Source organism: Peromyscus californicus, unplaced genomic scaffold, assembly GCF_007827085.1.
Source record: "Peromyscus californicus insignis strain IS unplaced genomic scaffold, ASM782708v3 Scaffold_16__1_contigs__length_79575227, whole genome shotgun sequence".
Classification (NCBI taxonomy): Eukaryota; Metazoa; Chordata; class Mammalia; order Rodentia; family Cricetidae; genus Peromyscus; species Peromyscus californicus.
In genome coordinates this window covers 5615515-5635347 of record NW_026294458.1, presented here as the reverse complement: position 1 = coordinate 5635347, position 19833 = coordinate 5615515, and the positions used below count along the sequence as shown (strand labels likewise).

Below are 19833 nucleotides of genomic sequence, written 5' to 3'. Positions count from 1 at the left end.
GTGAGGAGTTTTTAAAGGGAAAAACTGCAAACAGGGTGGTACAAGCCTTGGTGTCATATGATTGGGTGAGGGTGTGTAACCTTTGAAGTTACTGGTTAGGGGTTACAGTTATCATTTTGGGGGCAGTCCTGAACAAGTCCCAGGCTTTGTCCTTGTGCTGTCATGAGGGCTGCCTGGCCTTGCACATACTGACTGTGGGGGCTGACTCAGTGGCCCAGGCTCTGTCCTTGAGCTGTCATGGGGGCTGGCTGGCCTTGCACGTTCATATTGACCCATGCATGTAGCTCTAAGTTGGTGAGGGGTCACAGACAGTAAACAACTGGCTGAACCTTGAGCAGTCAGAGTACGTGCAGAAAGGGAGCTACTGCAAGGACTGTGTCTTTTGTTCATGGCCCTCCCAGAAATTGCTTGCTCAAGTCTCAGGAAACTGCAATTGAGGCCTGATCTCTGAGAGAAGACTGAGCAGCCTGTTATGGTGTCTGCTCGGTCCTTTCAGTTCAAGTAGGGGTGAGTTTGCCAGGTTTGCAAGAACAGAGTGAGGGCTTGTTACAATTGCCTCTGGAGTCTTTGGTCTCTTGGGTATGTCACTAACATGTACCCCATAACCTGTGTCCTACCCCAGTTTTTCAGTGGACCGGAGTGTCCCCATATGGGGCCATGCCATGCTACCCTGGACGTGCTAGCTGCTTACCGAAGGAGGGCAGTTACACTCCAGAAGGAACAAGATGTCGTTCGAACCACTGAGCCACACTGCTAGGTCTGAACCTCTAGGCTCACTTACAGGGCCAATGGCAAAGTGTACTGGGAAGAGGAGAGCTTTCCTTTCTGGAGAACTAGTTCTGGTGCCAGCTGTGGTCACCCACTAGTGCCTGACGCCAGGCGGGGCTCATCCTTTCTCCAGGCCTTGGCATCTCGGCAGTCTGTAGAATAAGTGGATTGGGTAAAATGATTTCTGAGACCATTCAGCTTCAATGCGTTGAAAGGGAAATTCAACCCAGGCATAATGACACATGCCTTTAATCCCATCTATTTGGGAGGCTGAGGCAGGAGGGTCATATGTCAGAGGCCAGTTTGGATAACATAATGAGACACTGTCTCAAAATAACGTAAAAGGCCTAAGGCAGTGGTAGACTGCTTGTCTAGTGTGAATGAGGTCCTAGGTTCATTCACATACTGGGGGAAAATGAATGTATGGGCTCTGTAAGTTCCAGAACTTAGACAGACACTAATAACGTGTGGAGCTTAGCTGCTGAGCAGAGGGTAAGACTAACAATGTTAGAGCATATTGACCTCACAAGGTGCTTGGCAGGATATAGCTCTGCTTTCCTTTCATGCCTGAATCAGGCCAAGCATGGTATCACACACCTGAAATCTCAGCACTTGGGAGTGGGCAGAAGCAGGTTTTTTTTGTGTGTGTGCGTGCGTGCGTGTGTGCATTGCGCATGCGTGTGATTTCAGCCTGGCTACATGTTGAGACCTTGTCTAAACAAAACAAGACTAAAACCCTGATTGGGGCCAGTGAGATGGCCCAGTGGTTAACCTGAGTTTGAGCCCTAGAACCCACATATGGGTAGAAGAAGAGAACTGACTCCACACATGTGCACTTCGACATGCCTTCACATAATAGGTCATGAGGTAGACAAAGAAGGGTCAGAAGTTCAAGATCATCCTCAGCTACGGATAAGAACTTGAGGCCAACCCTGTCTGACAAAAAGAAAAATCTGAGGTCCCTACAATACCACTGCCTCTGTTTCATGATCAGGGAAAATGGGAAAGAACTCCAGGACTGCCAATATCAGGCAAGACAGAGTGTACTAAAGACACATTTGGGATGCTCTTAATCACCGGCAGTTAATCTTGTAAGTCAAATGCAGATATCTGTCTTCATCAGGCTGAGGGGGATCATCCCCAGCAACAGGTTTATTTCCCAGGCCAGGCACCTGTATGGGCAGGTAGTTATGGGAAAGTTATACACAGTGAACCAAAGTTAAAGCAGGGAGTATGTCTTTGTGGGGCACTCTGCAGGGACCTGGTTCCACAGGTAAGACAAAGTGAGCCTTGGGTAGTAGATATGATCGTCCCCCTTAATAGCCCTGTCAAGTTGATGAATGATGCTTCTGTTAAATATTCTGTTGTGTTGGGGCAGAAGAGAAATAAACACTACTGGACCTCCATGCTATCCTACTGGGTAACTCATTCCCAACCAAAATAATGAAGCCTACCAAGACACATGATTTTACCCTTGATAAAACTCTAGAAATACCAGGCTAGAAGAGAGTAATCTATAAAAATAAGCACAATTTCAAAGGGCCTCTTGTGGTTCACTAGTAGAGAATCCTGACAGTTTTCCAATTCATTGGTCTAGGCTCCAGAGAGAAACCCCAAATTCTTATTATATACAAAAATGACCTAATGACCAATGCAAAACCATTCAGTCATCTGTTAAGTATTTGATAAGGCCTGCCTCAAACCAGGTGTTAGCTGGGTACAAAGGACAAAGATTAACCAGATTCAGTGCCTTGCCCTCCAGGAGCTCAGAGTACAAGGTGTGAGAGATATGTGTCAAGTACAGCAGGAACTCAGGAAGAAATGTGTAACCTAAGAGGCAAGGAAGGAAAAGTATCCCAGAAGGTAACACTGAACAGGAGCTCAGAGGATGGTAGAATTTACCAGCTGAACATTGAAGGGCATCCTTACAAAAGGAATGACCCCTTTAAAAGGCAATCAGCTTGGAGGAGTGGAGAATATTCAGAAATGTGAAATGTTTAGGATGATCAGAGTATAAATGAAAGGGACATAATATAATTTCCACCTGGGTAGTAGTGAGTGAATGAAACATCTGCTGTCATTTCTAAAGTTAACAGTAAAAACCTCCACAAAACGTTCAGCTTTTGAAAAAATATCACATACAGAAAATGGCAGCACAATCTCACTATGTACTCCTAGTGGCAATCCTTGTTGGCTAGGTTTACAGTACTTGGCATAAATTCCCTCCTACTGAGCGGTTCTTGAGTCCAATTAGGTGGTTGTTGGTTACTCCCAAAATATAAGTGCCACTATTGCACCCTGGGGAATAGGACACTGAGCTGGCCATTGCGGTTCACACACTTTACAGCTGGGTAGGACTATTGATTGCTCTTCTCCTTGGCAGCTTGCATATTGTCTTCAGACACTATGAGAGCTAGTCCCTAGGGAGAAGGCTTCCAGGTCAGTTCCATTCACTTCCTCCAAGTCCTGTGACGTGTGTGGTGTCCTCAGTAACAAAGTCTTACCTTCAAGGTCTGGGAGGCAACCAAGAGCAACAGCGATAGCTTACACTGTTTTAGGAGTCTCCTGGACTCCCCTGACCAACAACCCTAAAGGTTTCCTATGCCCGGCACTGGGAGTTTTGTTCGTCTATGGCATTTGGGGGGAGATTATCATCCCAAGTGGTGTAACTGTTAGACACTTTTTAAAAAGTTTCGACAGGGTCTCACTGTGTAGTTCCTGGCTGGTTTATAACTCACTATGAAAACCAGGCTGGCCTTGAACACAAAGAGATCCATCTGCCTTTGCCTCCTAATTTAATCCCAAATTAATAATGTCTTCTACCAGTTCCATATCACTGAGCATCAATGCCAATCTTCATCTGGACTCATCAGCTGTTCGATAAACTGTTTTATGGCACAACATCCAATTCCTCTCCAACATACTGATTGCTATGTGACTGACTGATTTCATCTCTATCTATCTGTATTTTGTGTGTGTGTGTGTGTGTGTGTGTGTGTGTGTGTGTGTGTGCAGCGTGCGCACACGTGTACATGTATGTGTGTATTCTGAGATCTGTGATAGAAGTCATAGAAACAGAAACTGGTAGAAATTCCTTACAGAGAACTAAAGCAAGCGTGAAAATGTATGGACATCCTAAAGACAAAACAGTAGAGCAGCTTCGGGCTGTCCAGTTTCTGTCGAAAGGCTGGAGAAGTCGTTGGCAGTGGAAATGGATGGTTATACCTAGAATCCAGCACTGAGTGCAAAAGTGATAGGTTTTAAAAATGAGCAGTAGCAGGGTGTGGTGGCTCATGCCTGTAATCCCAGCACTCCCGAGGCAGAGGCAGGACCATGAGGTTTAAAGTCATTCTCTGCTTCAGCGAGCTTGAGGCTAGCCTGTACTAATAAGTAAGCTTCAGGTAGTATCACTAATTCTCACGGCGGGGGGGCGGGGGATGTTTTGCGGTTACTATTCCACATTGGTTGAGGCTAGACCTAATTACACTGCCGTCACACAGATCTCAGTCAAGAGTTCAAGAGTTTGTCGCAGCACGCATCCAGCTCTGGCGAAGGCACGGGAGAGGAGAGCGAGGCATCTAGACTGAGCCCTCTTCACAGTCAGAGACACCGTAAAGCCAGCCGCACGAGTCGCCCGCGCCGGAGGCCGAAACTGTAACTCCCGGCCTGCCTCAGGGGGCGGGGCCCGGCTTCCGCAGGGCGCTTCCGGTCTGGGGGACGCCGCGCGAGGCCGTCTGGGAAAAGGGGCGGTGCGAGCAGGTGCGCGCGCAGCGGGCCGGCAGTGGTGGCCGAGATGGAGGAGGGTGGACGAGACAAGACGCCTGTGCAGTCCCAGCAGCCCTCGGCGACGGCCCCCGCTGGCGCCGACGAGAAGTCGAGCGGCAAGGAGCGGCGGGATGCCGGGGACAAAGACAAAGAGCAGGAGCTGGTGAGGCGCAGCCTCGGGAGCCCGGGGAGGAGGCCTTGGGCTGAGTCACTGCTGGCTTGAAGGCCGCGGGCCCGACTCCCTACGGCCCACCACACCCGGGAGGCACGGAGTGGGGAGACCTTGCCTTTATGCCCCCCTCTTTACGCACTGCCACCTCCCGCGGCCCGCACCACCGTTTCGTGGGTCGTCGACATAATTTTCTAGACCGGCTTCCATGCAGAGCCTGCCTGGCTGGACTGCCTTTCCAGCAAGGCTGCTTCTCACCCCACTTCCATTTCCTGTCCATCTGGTCCCTCCTGAGAATACACTTGCCCTTTCCACCTGTCCCCGGGTGAATGGGAGGAGAATGTGGTTGGGGTGCCTTCGTTTAATGAACTTCTTCCCCCAACCCTTCAGTCTGAGGAGGACAAACAGCTTCAAGATGAATTGGAGATGCTCGTGGAGCGACTTGGGGTGAGTTAACCTGACGCGGAGTGTATTTGGATGTTTCCCACTTGTTTGCTCTATCTCATTTTGAGGCGACAACTGGATATCACATATTAGATATTATGATAATTGGAGGGAAAAGATAACAAAGGATGTTTGAATGAGGTCTTGTGTCTCAGGCAGTTTACAGGAGTTGTGGAATCATGAAATAGGAGCCGGTTATGTCTTTGAGCAAAGTGTTAGTTGATTCTGTCTGGGTTATGATGTGGAGGAATGTGACTCCTTTCGGTCTGAACCCTAACATCCCCTGATCAGGAGAAGGATACATCCTTATACCGACCAGCTCTGGAGGAACTGAGAAGACAGATTCGTTCTTCGACAACCTCCATGACTTCAGTACCCAAGCCTCTCAAATTTCTGCGTCCACACTATGGCAAACTGAAGGAAATTTATGAGAACATGGCTCCTGGGGAGAATAAGGTAATTCAGATATATATGGTGGGGGGCTGTCCAGTTGAAGAATTCCTTTTTTTTTTTTTCCCCTGATGGGTTCTCTGCAGCCATGGCTGTCCTGTAACTCACTCTGTAGACCAGGCTGGCCTCAAACTCAGAGATCTGCCAGCCTCTGCCTCCAGAGTGCTGGGATTAAAAGCATTCGCCACCACCACTCTGCTTATTAAAACCTTTCAATAATTTACTATTACCATTAGAATTTATGCTGGTTATGGTGGGTACTTCTAATCCCAGCCACTCAGCATCTCTTGAAGTCAAACTAGGCGATGTAATAAGAACCACCATCTCCGTCAACGTAAGCCCAGGAGCCTTTTTCTTTCTCCAACTCCCCATTGCTTGTCGCCATCAGTTAGGCTGGCGTCAGAGGGAGCTGGCAACACCAACTTTAGGTTTTCTGTGAAGCCTAGCTTACATCCATGAAAATTTTCAGTGCAGAAACTAGTATGCACTGAATTTGGTGAATTTTGGTGACACAGATCTTAATTTTCTAATGTCACATACTGTTTTCCTTGGACTGTTGGGTTTGACCTTAAAAGATTGGTTTCCTTACAGTGTTTTGCTGCTGACATCATATCTGTTTTGGCCATGACCATGAGTGGTGAGCGTGAATGCCTCAAATATCGGCTAGTGGGCTCCCAGGAGGAATTGGCATCATGGGGTCATGAGTATGTCAGGTAAGATATTTTCTTTCTTGGGAATGTGAAGGGACTTGGAAGCATAATTCTTTTGGCTTGGGAAAATATCGATGTATTGAATTCCCCAGACACTGAATGCCTTGACTCCGGGGACTGCTTCCCTAATGATGGTGTCTGTCCATAGACATCTGGCAGGAGAAGTGGCTAAGGAGTGGCAAGAGCTGGATGACGCAGAGAAAGCCCAGCGGGAACCATTGCTTACCTTGGTGAAGGAAATTGTTCCCTACAATATGGCTCATAATGCAGAGCATGAGGCTTGTGACCTGCTCATGGAAATTGAGCAGGTAGATATGCTGGAGAAGGACATAGATGAGAATGCATACTCAAAGGTCTGCCTCTATCTCACCAGGTAAGTGAGCATGGCTGAGGAGGATAGCAGGCTTGCCTTCTTCGGCACTAATCTCATTTTTGCCTCTTCTCCCAGAGGTTCATAGGGTCACCTTAGGCTGTAGTTACTTGTTGATGCCATGAATTTCTTGAGGACAGAAACTGTGTCTCCTTAGCTATCTTGGAACGTAGTGCACTGCCTTGTACATAGTAGGCATTTAGTATATATTTGGGTAAAGGAATTAAATAAGTTAAGTGCACTTTCTGAATTTCTGCTCCTCTTGCATTTACAGTTGTGTGAATTATGTACCAGAGCCTGAGAACTCTGCCCTGCTGCGCTGTGCCTTGGGTGTGTTCCGAAAGTTTAGCCGCTTCCCTGAAGCTCTGAGATTGGCATTGATGCTCAATGACATGGAACTGGTAGAAGACATTTTCACCTCCTGCAAGGATGTGTATGTAGAGAAGTTGGTAAAGGAAGAGATACGTTTGTGCATGAGTATTTGTGTGGAAATCAGAGACTTGACAGTTTCTGGTCAGAGCGTGAGATGCTTCTCTGTCCCGTAGTAGGTGAAAATGAGGAGGTGTGATGGCTTTCCCCACAGGGTGGTACAGAAGCAGATGGCATTCATGTTGGGTCGGCATGGGGTGTTCCTGGAGCTGAGTGAAGATGTGGAGGAATACGAAGACCTCACAGAAATCATGTCCAATGTACAACTCAACAGCAACTTCTTGGCCTTAGCTCGGGAGGTGAGATTCTCTGCTCTTGCCCTAAAGCTTTTTGTTAAAATTCTACCTGTCATGCTACCTCTTTCCCACTTTTCACTAGACTCCTGGTTAAAGTTGCTGTTCAGTTGGATAGCAGAAGGGATAGCTGGGGAAATACTGGGGAGGCAGTTGTGACCCTCTGGCTTCTCTTTAGCTGGACATCATGGAGCCCAAGGTGCCTGATGACATCTACAAAACCCACCTAGAGAATAACCGTGAGTAGCTCTGTGTGGGGATTGGAGGGACTATTAATTGTTCCTGTGATAGAGAACTTCAAATTCCCATGAACTTTGTGTCCAGGTCACTGTTGGAGACATAGACTAAGGGACTAACTTAAAATCAGAGACTGAAGCTGGGTGGTGGTGGCGAATGCCTTTGATCCCAGCACTTGGGAGGCAGAGGCAGGTAGATCTCTGAGTTCAAGGCCAGCCTGGTCTACAGAGCAAGTTCCAGAACAGCCAAGGCTACTCAGAGAAACCCTGTCTCGAAAACAAAAACAACAAAAATCAGGGACTGTCTACCAGGCATTGTTCCTTTCAGGTCCTATGCTAAACTGCCTCTCCTTTCTCCCCTTGTACAGGGTTTGGTGGCAGTGGCTCTCAGGTGGATTCTGCCCGAATGAACCTGGCCTCCTCTTTTGTGAATGGTTTTGTGAATGCAGCCTTTGGTCAAGATAAGCTGCTGACTGATGATGGCAACAAATGGCTTTACAAGAACAAGGACCACGGTATAATTTTCTCTTTTTGTCATAAGGTCAGATGTCACCTGACAGTCAGGTGTTACTTGAGAAGGATCCACAGTTAGTTTCCAGGGGATCCCTTTAAAAGTTTCTTTGGATAGGCCCTTCTAAAGCTGATAGTCTTCCTTGTCATAGGGATGTTAAGTGCTGCTGCGTCCCTTGGCATGATTCTGCTGTGGGATGTGGATGGTGGCCTCACCCAGATTGACAAGTATCTGTACTCCTCTGAGGACTATATCAAGGTTAGTCTGGTCAAAGCTTATTCACTGGGGACTTTTTCTTCTCATGTTCTAGTGCTTCCTTTTTAAAGACAGTATTTTAGCTAGGTGATGGTGGTGCATGCCTTTAATCCCGGTACTTGGGAACTTGCTCTGTAGATCAGAAGCAGGCAGATCTTTGTGAGTTCGAGGCCAATCTGTTCTACAGAGTGGGTTCCAGGACAGCCAAGGCTACACAGAGAAACCCTGTCTCTCTAAAAACCAAAAAAAAAAAGTAGTTGGGGGGCTTGCTTACAGTTTCAGAGGGTCAGTCCACGACCATCATTGTGGGGAACATGGCAGCAGGCAGGCGGGAATGGTCCTGGAGTAGTAGTTAAGAACTTAGGTCTTAAGCCGGGCGGTGGTGGTGGCGGCGGCGGCGGCGGCGGCGGCGGCGGCGGCGGCAGCAGCAGCAGCAGCAGCAGCAGCAGCGCACGCCTTTAATCCCAGCACTGGGAGGCAGAGCCAGGCGGATCTCTGTGAGTTCGAGGCCAGCCTGGGCTACCAAGTGAGTTCCAGGAAAGGCGCAAAGCTACACAGAGAAACCCTGTCTCGAAAAACCAAAAAAAAAAAAAAGAACTTAGGTCTTATCTGCAAGTTGGAGGCAGAGATGCTGGGCCTGTCTTGGGTTTTTGAAACCTTAAAGCCCACCCTCAGTGGCACACCTCCTCCATGAAGGCCACACCTCCTAGTCCTGCCCAGAGCAATTTGACCAACTAGGGACCATGCATTCAAACGTTGAGCCTATGGGGACTGTGCTCAATTCAAACCACCACCTAGGCAGGCCCAGTTTTTCACTCCAGGTAATGCAGGTGTCACAGAGGCCATGCTGCACACTTTGTAGTTAAGAGGACGACCGCTGAAGTAACGTCTGTTTTGCTCTTTGCAGTCAGGAGCTCTCCTTGCCTGTGGTATCGTGAACTCGGGGGTCCGGAATGAGTGTGACCCTGCCCTCGCACTGCTTTCAGACTATGTTCTCCATAACAGCAATACCATGAGACTTGGCTCCATCTTTGGGTAAGGTTTCTTGCGGCTCTTTCCTTGTTTATTTACTTGTTTTTAAGTTCTTAGGTTTCTGAGACAACTTGCTTCTCTGTTAGTGCTCAGCTTAAATTCTAGAGAAGATATTGCCAAAGACTGCCATGTGCTGTTGAGTATCTAGCTCTTGGTGAATGTGTTGGTGACCAGTTCTATTTTTGTTCTTTTTGCTGTGTCCCTGAGTATATGTTGGGGACTTTATCTGCTGACTTTGTAGGTTAGGCTTGGCCTATGCTGGCTCCAATCGGGAAGATGTTCTAACACTGCTGCTACCTGTGATGGGAGATTCCAAGTCCAGCATGGAGGTGAGTCATTTCCTAGTGGAAAAGGTAGGGGAGGTGTGTTGGGGTTGGGGGACACCTCAGTAAAATCTCTTAGAACTGCAATTTCAAGCTGTGTGTGATGGCTCATGTCTGTTATCTCAGTACTTGGGGGATTGAGGCAGGAAATTTTCCGTGAGTTCCAGGCCAGCCTGGGCTACAGAATAAAATTGTGTATCAAGCACCCTGTTACTCTTACCTCACTCCCCACCCCCCAGAAAGGGGAGAAAAGCAGACTGGAATGTAAAGCCCTGATGAAGCTTGGTGTTGTGTTGTATCGTATTGAGCTCCAGCCTCTGAAACCCCAGTCAAACCACTTAAGGAAGAGAAACTTGATGAAGTTAAGGGTTGATGACTGCACTGGCCAGCTTTCTGTCACTATAACAAAGCAACACATCATGGTGACAAGCACATGGTGGAACCAAGCTGTTCACTTTAGCAGCAGCCAAGGAAGCAAAGAGGAAGGAGCCAGGGTCCTCCCCCGCCCCCATTCAACCCCTTTCCCCACTGTCCCCTTCAAGGGAATCCCCTAATGATTCAAAGGCTTCCTAATGAGCCACACCCCTTAGTTTCCACCACTTCCCAAGATCTCCAAGAGTGCCAACACCTTATATTTGTAAGCAGTCCAGGCCTTCTTGCATGTGGTTTGGGGGGCATTCTAGATGTGATTCTAAGCCGCAGCTAGTCATTAGCTAACCTTAAATTTTCTTGCTTAAACAGTCATTTTAGTGATAAATATTGTGTGATTGTCAAAAGCAGAGATTTTAGAGTAAAATGATCCAAATCTTTGGATCTTCCAAGCAGAAGCTATAAGGACTAAGTGTGTAGGGTATGCAAAGCTAAGGCTGTTAGGGTTGCAGTCGAGCTTCATGACTGCATGGTGGAAGGAGAGAACTGACTTGCAAATTGTCCTCTGACCTCCACACATGTACTGTGTGTACGCAGATGCTGAATAAGTAAATGCAATAAAACAAGAGTATGCAAATGGGTTGGCACAATGTCTGACATATGTAAGTATTCACTGATCTTACAGACATCAATAACCCAATGTGGACCAGAAGAAGTAGGTTTTGAATAAAGACACATGAGCAAGCATTTTAAATATCTTACTGTGGTTGGGTATGGTGGTATACACCTTGAATCCAACATACACTGGCAAAGACAGGGACATCTCTGGGTTTCCAGGCTATCCTAGTCTACATAGTGAGACCCTGTCTCAAACAAAGAAAAGAAAAGGAAACTTTACTGTGCATAATGCTGATTTTCTTATTTCTAGGTAGCAGGTGTGACAGCTCTAGCTTGTGGAATGATAGCAGTGGGGTCCTGCAATGGAGATGTCACTTCCACCATCCTTCAGACCATCATGGAGAAATCTGAGACTGAGCTCAAGGACACCTATGCTCGTTGGCTTCCTCTTGGCCTGGGCCTCAATCACTTGGGTGAGAGGATGTTTATTTTATCAAAGAGCTGACAGTAATTAAACACAATTGGAGGGTCTATGCATCAGACTGAGCTGGATACAAGCCAGTGTCCTTGGACCCTTTGGTTCCTGTAGGGAAGGGTGAAGCTATCGAGGCGATCCTGGCTGCACTGGAGGTTGTGTCGGAACCATTCCGCAGTTTTGCCAACACTCTGGTGGATGTATGTGCCTATGCAGGTCTGTGCCTCAGTCTCCCAGCAGCTCCACTTCACTCTTGTCCTTTTCTTCTCAGGCTGTTTCCCCTTTGTCTGTCTGTCTGTCTGCTCCTTAGATCACTTAAGGCTTCTTGTGTTTACAGAGTACGCTTTTGCTTGCTGTCCTCTCATTTTTATCTCTTCCTTCACTGCCCCCTGAAGGCTCTGGGAATGTGCTGAAGGTGCAGCAGCTCCTCCACATCTGCAGTGAGCACTTTGACTCCAAGGACAAGGAGGAGGACAAGGACAAGAAGGAAAAGAAGGACAAGGACAAGAAGGAAGCTCCTGCTGACATGGGAGCACATCAGGTGTGGGGCCGGCAGGCACTCTGAGAAAAGATAAGTGTGGATAGGAGAGGTGGAGCAGAGTTAGCTTTGTTTTGGCCTCTGCTTCTTCCCCCAGGTTCTGCCACGTGACAGAATGGCAGAACTGAGTTTTGTCCATGAAGAGGAAGGTGTCCCTACAGGATAGCTCTTCCTTCCACAGGTCAAGTTGGATGACTTGGTTTTTGTTCCTGGAATTTACTGGTTCTTGTGCCTCTGGCATTGCAGGGAGTAGCTGTCCTGGGGATTGCACTTATTGCTATGGGGGAAGAGATCGGTGCAGAGATGGCACTGCGAACCTTTGGTCACTTGGTGAGTAGCACAGCGTGGACTAGAATATGCATGTGTGCATGTGCATGTGTCTTACTGGGGATTAAACTCAGGGCATGCATGGGTGTGATTTACCGACACGCTGCACCTTAGCCCTGGCTAATTCTAGTTTTGTTGGTCTAGAGTTCCTTGATGGAGAAGGAAGTCCCCTTTGACCCATTATCCTATTCCTATAATTGAACTTGATGTGCAACACATACACATGTGTAAATGCCAACAGGTGCCTAGACCTTGTCTGAGACAGGGTATCTGTCCTAGTCAGTGTTCTGTTGCTGTGAAGAGACACCACGGCCATGGCAACTCTTACAGAGCAAGATATTTACACATTACAATTGATTGGGTCTTGCTTACAGTTCATAGGTTTAGTGCATTATCAGCATGGTGGGAAAAGCGGTGGCCTGCAGGCAGACATGGTGCTAGCGCCATGGTTCTCAGTATTCTCCTTGCTGCAACCCTTTAATACAGTTCCTCATGTTATGGTGACCCCAACTATAAAGAAATTCATTTTTTTCATTCATTACTTTCGTCGCTACTTCTTAACAAATTGTGCGTACTGTTATGAATTGTAATGTGTAAATATCTGTTTTACGATGGTCTTAGGTGACACCGTGAAAGGGTCATTCAACCCCAAAGGGCTTGCAACCCACAGGTTGAGAACCGCTTAGAGATTAGCTGGGAGTCCTACATCTGGATCCCTAGGCAGCAGGCAGAGAGACACTAGGCTTGGCTTGGGCTTTTGAAACTCCAAAGCCCACCCCCAATGACACATTTCCTCCAACAAGGCCACACCTCCTAATCTGTTGAGTAGCACCACTCCATAGTGACCAAGCACTCAAATATATGAGCCTGTGGGGGCCATTTCTATTCAAACCACCACATTCTCTTAACATTTTTCCTCTGAGTACACCAGGCTAGCTGGTCCAAGAGCTTCCAGAGATTCTCTGTCTGCGCCGCTTTATTTTCTCATAGGAGCATTGGGACTGCAGATGTCCGCACTGCTAGTCTTTTTTTTTTTTTTTTTTTGGTTTTAGGCGTTTAAACTCAGGTCTTCACGCAGGCAGTTTAACCCATGGAACTGTCTCAGCCCTGAACTAGTTTTCCCCTCTTCTCCCATGCTGTGATTTTGTTTCTTTTTATCGCCAGCTGAGGTATGGGGAACCGACCCTCCGGAGGGCTGTACCCTTAGCATTGGCACTAATCTCGGTTTCAAATCCGCGACTCAACATCCTGGATACTCTAAGCAAATTCTCTCATGATGCTGATCCGGAAGTTTCCTATAACTCCATTTTTGCCATGGGCATGGTGGGCAGTGGTGAGTACTGGAAAAAATCTTGAACAGACTAGAAGATTTAAGGTTCTTTTTGTAAATTTTTATAATGTTTCTTACTTCTAGGTACCAATAATGCTCGTCTGGCTGCTATGTTGCGCCAGTTAGCCCAGTATCATGCCAAGGACCCCAATAACCTCTTCATGGTGCGCTTGGCACAGGTAAAGAATAGGAGTTTTCTTTTTTCTAGTGTGGCAGCGCTGTACCTGTGGTGATGCAGGGGGGCCTGGGAAGAAGGAGCATGTCTTCTCAGCTATGACTCCTCACTGGACACTTCTGTGTGTTTTGCAGGGCCTGACACATTTAGGGAAGGGCACGTTGACCCTCTGCCCCTACCACAGTGATCGGCAGCTCATGAGTCAAGTAGCTGTGGCTGGTCTGCTCACTGTGCTTGTTTCCTTCTTGGATGTCCGAAACAGTGAGTTCCTGTTGGAAACTAGGCATGGTGCACGTGTGCCTTATGTCTGTCCCTTACAGGGCCACCTTGGTAGTCAGGATCAAGATCCCAAGTTAGCTCTGTTTTTCTAGATTCGTTGGGCTTGTGGGAGGCCTCATGAGACCTTAACTTCTCACACTTTTGATCTGGCCCAAAAGATTTCAAGGTGAATCTACTCCTTAGTAACTAGGAAAAGTGATTTTCATGGTTAGGGATGTGAGCAAAGAAGGGTAGAAGCATCTTGGGTTAGTGGTGGGGTGTACAAGGAACAAAGTTTGGTCTTAGTAGGTTAGTGGGTTAGGGCTGGGATAGATTCCTAAAGTTCAGGCCAGGCTTGCCGCAGTGTCTACAACTCTTTGTTCTTTGTACTGCTTTCCCTCAGTCATTCTAGGCAAATCCCACTATGTGCTCTATGGGCTGGTGGCTGCCATGCAGCCCCGAATGCTGGTCACATTTGATGAGGAGCTGCGACCATTGCCAGTTTCTGTCCGTGTGGGTCAGGTGAGGTATTGGGTAGAAAAAGGGGGGCTTGGTGTACCGAAGAAGTTGGACAGCGTATATATGATCCTTTCTGACATACTGGTGTGGACGGTGAGGGAAGTTGGGGATATTGCTTCTCTCCCTTTACTGGAAACCCTTTACTTCAATTTTCTCATCCCACAGGCAGTGGATGTGGTGGGCCAGGCTGGGAAGCCTAAAACCATCACAGGGTTCCAGACACACACAACTCCAGTGTTGTTGGCCCATGGGGAGCGGGCAGAGTTGGCCACTGAGGAGTTTCTTCCCGTTACCCCCATTCTGGAAGGTTTTGTTATCCTCCGGAAGAACCCCAACTATGACCTTTAAGTGGCCACTAGAGACCCTGGGCTGCAGATGATGTTTTTGCAGGCCATACTGCCTGCCATGGGTAGACACTGTTCCAGATCTTTGGGGGAATTGTTACCTCTTGTTTTGTTACTGTAAGTGAGATAACTTTGTTGAATAAAGACCTTTATCCCCAAGGTCGCTGTCTATTTACTGGGTGTCATGGCCTGGGGTTAGACTGGAGAGTGGAGAGGATGTGAGAAAGCATTGTTCAGAGTAACACTGAGCCTAAAAGAGACTAAGCTCATTAGTCCCTTAGAAGTTGATAGATTTGATGGAATTTTATTTTGTTTTCAATGTAGACAACATTTGCTTCAAACTCAAGGGAGCAGCCTGCCTCTGCACCCAGGTGCTGTCTTTTAGTATCTTGAGTCTGGCCTTGAAATCTTGATACTTCTGCCTTCCCGCTGAGGGTGCTAAGATTACAGACGGTGCATCACTACACCCAGCTTTAATGACTCTTGTAGAAGATTCTTCTGTACAGTTTTTGTGTGTAAACTCTTACAGCCAGCCTTCAAAGGACTTTGGATTTTGTGCACTCCTCCCTTGAAGTCTATCTTTTCTGACTTTGGGCTAAAGATGCCCAAGAATGTACAGTCCCACTCTTTTCTATCTTGATTTGTGTGTCTCCTGTGATGCACCTTGTGTTCCTCTTAGGAGGTTCCTGCTAGAGTGATCTGGTCATGATAGCATCTCTGGACTATTGGAGAAATTAGAGAGCTTGACTTTGACTGGCCACATGGAATCATAGGAAAGAGGAGCAGCTTCTTCCTGGGAAAGTAGTCACTATTGATGGGCAGCACTCATTCTGGGTGTGGCTGGTACAAGTATAATCCACTACTCTGGGGCCTAGTCTCTGTGGATGTATGTGTCTGGTAGTGAGAGTAGCATATGGTCCTACCAAATAATCATAGGTAATGTTTGTAAGCATTGCAGCTCAGATGGAAAGGTATCCTGGCAGCACTTACCTTGAATTAATCTCTGAATAGTAGCTGGTACTAAATAGGTGCTATAAATGTTGGGAGAATAACTGTTTGTGTTTTGGAGACCAGCAATTTCAGAGGTGAGTACAGACCTATATTTTCCCAAGGGGTTGATAACTTGCTCACTGTCACATGAGAGGTAGAGACAAGGATTGGGATCTGAAATATTTCTCATGCCTTAGTTACTATGGTAATATGTCTCTGGGATTTGAGACTTCGGGCCCCCTTGATTTTCAAAACAAACCCCACCATTTTTATTTTTCCTTTTTGGTTTTTTTGAGGCAGAGTCTCTCTATAACCCTGTCCTGGAACTCTTTATGTAGACCAGACTGGCCTCAGACTCTCAGTGGTCATCTGCCTGTCTCTTGAGTGCTGAGATTAAAGGTGTGCACCACCACCACACTTGGCTTGATTTTTTATTTTATGTGTAGGGGTGTTGTGCTCAGATATGTGTGAAGTGGCTACAGAGGGCATCAGATCTCCCGGGACTAGAGTTACAGATGGTTATGCCATGTGGGTACTGGGAATCAAACCCAGGTCCTCTGGAAGAGTAGCCAGTGCTTTTCACCACTGAGCCAGTGCCCCAATACCTCAGGATCTTAGCTAGAGAAGCAACAGTAACTTTAGATCTCCATAATCATCTTGCTCTCATTGACAGCTGTGTGAAGGTTTAACCTTGGATGTCAGCAAGCCTACTATTGTGCCCTTTCAATGTGACTGCTGACTGAAGGAGCTGGTTATTGCCTAATAGTGATACAATTAATTGCCTTACCTGGTTTCTAGATGTAGTGGCAATAAGGTAAGTTAGGGCACTTAGACAGAGACTGGGCAATCTCTGTGAGTTCCAGACCAGCCTGGTTTGCATATTGAGACCTTGTCTTCAAAAAAAAGTTTAATGTTGGCTAGTGGTGTTACCTAGTTGGTGGTAGAGTGCTTGCCTTTCATGCATAGAACCTTAGGTTTAATGTCCAGCATTGCATAAATTGGGTGAGGTGATGCATAGAAGCAGTCATCCTTGGCTTGAGGCCAGCCTGAGCTACATGAGACCCCTGTCTCAAAAAAACAAAACCAGGGGGCTGGAGAGATGGCTCAGAGGTTAAGAGCACTGACTGCTCTTCTAGAGGTCCTGAGTTCAATTCCCAGCAATCATGGTGGCTCACAACCATCTGTAAGGAGATCTGGTGCCCTCTTCTGGCTGCAGTCATACATGCAGGCAGAATACTGTATACATAATAAATAAATAAATCTTAAAAACAAAAAACAAAATCGGGGCCAGTGGGTAAAGACACCTGCACCAAACCTGATGACCTGAACTTGATGTATCTGCACTTTCCTACATGGTGGAAAGAGAACCAACTATTAGCAGTTTGCTGCTGACTGGCACATGCAACCTCCCCACTCCTCCACACACAGACACACACACACACACAAAATGTAATTTAAAAAGTATAAAACAAATGCAAACCAGGTGTGCTGGCTCACATCTGTAATCACAGGACTCAAAGCTGAGGCATAAGGATTTCCAAGGTTTCAAGGCCATTCTGGTCTACAGAGTGAAATCTTGTCCAACAGCCTCACTGAATTATGTAATGAAAAGTCACATGAAAGCAATTGTGGTGTGTTTGTGTTGTGATCAGTATTGTACTTGGTACCATTGAGATGGCCCAAGGCCAGAGCCAGGTGCTATAGACCTGTAACTCCAGCTACTTGTGAGTCTGATAGAAGGTTCACTGCTGGCCTGGGCTACATAATGAGTTTTAAAACTACCCTGGACAACATAGTGAGGCCTTGTCTCAAAAAACAAAAAGAGAACTGGGGATATAGCTTAATGGAGTGTTTGCCTTTGAATGTTTGCCCTAGTTCCAGTGCCCAATAATGCCTCCTCCACCTCCACCCCCCCAAAAAAAAGAAAGTGTGTAAGTACCTGGATCAGGCAGGAGAGTCTGAGGTCAGAAGAAACATGGGCATACAGAGGCAAAGACAGTAAGATGTGGCTTGGAGTAGCAGAGGCAAACAGGGACAGTTCATTGTTTCTAGAGACCATGCTTAATTTCTCTTGGCTGAGTATATGGAGTCCAGGGAAATGTGGAGGAAATTAAGCTAGAAATTCAGGCTCAGGTCGGGTGATGGCACACGCCTTTAGTCCTAGCACTTGGGAGACAGAGGTAGGCAGATCTCTGAGTTCAAGGCCACCCTGGCCTACAGAGTGAGTTCCAGAACAGCCAGAGCTACATAGAGAAACCCTGTGTCAAAAAGCAAAACAATAACAAAAAGGAAAGAAGAAGGAAAGAAATGCAGGTTCAGGCCAGGTTTAAAAGCTGAGTTTTGCTAAGAGTTCTTCCTGAGGACTTTGAATGAGAGTAGGTGAGAGGATGTGTCTGGATGAAGCTCTGGGTGTCAGAGTCAGTTGATAAGGAATAGGACATGCAGCCAGAGCTGGAGCAGTAGATGTGGGAGGGGAAGGGGAGAAGGAAGTTTGGTGGGCTCTAAAAATTTTAGTTCCTCTAAGTCAGTTCCAGGGCTTGAACTCAGGTCTCCAGATTTGCATGGGTAAGTATACACAGCCATGTCACCAGCCTGGTTATGTTTTCAGATAAGATGAGTAGGCCTTGATTTTTTGTTAAAGGTTTAGTTTATTTTTGTGTGTATGAGTTTTTTGTTTGTTTTGTTTTGTTTTCAAGACAGGGTTTCTTTGTGTAGTTTTTGGTGCCTGTCTCTGTAGACCAGTCTGGCCTCGAACTCACAGAGATCCGCCTGGCTCTGCCTCCTGAGTGCTGGGATTAAAGGCGTGTGCTACCACCGCCCGGTTCGTGTGAGTGTTTTGCCTGCATGTCTATATGTGCACTGTGTGTGTGCCTGGTACCTGCTTAAGTCAGAAGAGGAGTTTGGATTCCCTGAAACTAGGACAAAGTATTCAAATATATGGGGGGCCATTCTCATTTCAAGCCACTACAATGAACAACTAAGTATTTGGGGTGAAGTTGGAGTCTCCATTGATAAGGGACCAATGACGTTCATTCATTCTGGGCATATGTCTGGGGGAGGTGTTAGGATATGAATTTTTTTTAGATAGTACCTTGTTTAAAGGAGTTCTAGAGTGCTTTCTGGTTAGTAATGGGCTGAGAGAGTCATCAGGTATACAGTAATAGTTTTATTTGTTCTTTTTACATCCCAACCAAAGTTTCCCCTCCCTCCTCTTCCCCGGTTCCTCTTCTCCCCTTCTCCTTCTTAATCTCCTCCTCATACAGTAATTGTGTAGTGATATTTTATTTGTGGTTTAATAAAGCTTGCCCAGAGTTCAGGGGGTAAAGGCTAGCCATTTTTTTTTTTTTTTAAGATTTATTTATTTTAGTATACAGCATGTATGACTGCAGGTCAGAAGAGGGCACCAGATCTCATTACAGATGGTTGTGAGCCACCATGTAGTTGCTGGGAATTGAACTCAGGACCTCTGGAAGAGCAGTCAGTGCTCTTAACCTCTGAGCCATCTCTCCAGCCCCAAGGCTAGCCATTTAAAGTAAACAAATAAGTCAGGCAGCACACGCCCTTAATCCGATCACTTATCAGGCAGGGTCTCTGTGTGTTCCAGGCCACACTAGGGAACAGAGCCAAACGTGGTGGCGCACGCCTTTAATCTCAGCACTCGGGAGGCAGAGCCAGGCGGATCTCTGTGGGCTAAGAGTGAGTTCCAGGAAAGGTGCCAAAGCTACACAGAGAAACCCTGTCTCAAATAAATAAACAAACAAACAAACAAACAAAGAAGAAAGAAAAAGCCAGCAGAAAAGGGAGCCCTATGTGACAGCAGTCACTGAACACAAGTGAAAAGTCACAAAACACTCCACATTTTCACCCTGTTTCTTTCCATTAAGTGTGTATTTTGCTTTTATTTCTTTAAAGCTGTTGTTGAGTAGGGTGGCGGTGGCGCAAGCCTTTAATCCCAGCACTCAGGAGGCAGAGCCAGGCAGATCTCTGTAAGGCCAGCCTGGTCTACAGAGCGAGATCCAGGACAGGCACCAAAACTACAGAGAAACCCTGTCTCAAAAAAACCAAAAAAAAAGTGTTTACCACCATAGCTTAGATTGCAGGATTTTTTTGTTTTGTTTTTTTCCGAGAGACAAGG

At 46.8% G+C, this 19833-nt stretch overlaps 1 protein-coding gene across 1 annotated transcript; it reads left to right on the top strand.

Annotated features, from left to right (window-relative positions):
• The first annotated feature begins 4520 nt into the window (after positions 1-4520).
• Psmd2 (proteasome 26S subunit ubiquitin receptor, non-ATPase 2) lies at positions 4521-14867 on the top strand. Its single transcript, XM_052740125.1, has 21 exons — positions 4521-4696; positions 5093-5149; positions 5438-5602; positions 6188-6309; positions 6455-6679; positions 6951-7109; positions 7260-7404; positions 7577-7637; positions 8003-8149; positions 8297-8403; positions 9308-9435; positions 9674-9761; positions 11053-11215; positions 11332-11433; positions 11613-11758; positions 12002-12085; positions 13247-13415; positions 13497-13591; positions 13722-13848; positions 14249-14367; positions 14530-14867. Exons 1-21 carry the CDS (start codon positions 4562-4564, stop codon positions 14710-14712), a joined length of 2727 nt encoding a protein of 908 aa, XP_052596085.1. The 5' UTR covers positions 4521-4561; the 3' UTR covers positions 14713-14867.
• The last annotated feature ends 4966 nt before the right edge of the window (positions 14868-19833 follow it).

Bases quoted from the DNA above. Each gene is read 5' to 3' on its own strand.
- Psmd2 (XM_052740125.1), top strand. From the start codon at position 4,562: ATGGAGGAGGGTGGACGAGACAAGACGCCTGTGCAGTCCCAGCAGCCC. The intron at 5,603-6,187 runs GTAATTCAGATA...GTTTCCTTACAG, and splicing joins TGGCTCCTGGGGAGAATAAG to TGTTTTGCTGCTGACATCAT. The intron at 7,110-7,259 runs GTATGTAGAGAA...CTTTCCCCACAG, and splicing joins TTCACCTCCTGCAAGGATGT to GGTGGTACAGAAGCAGATGG.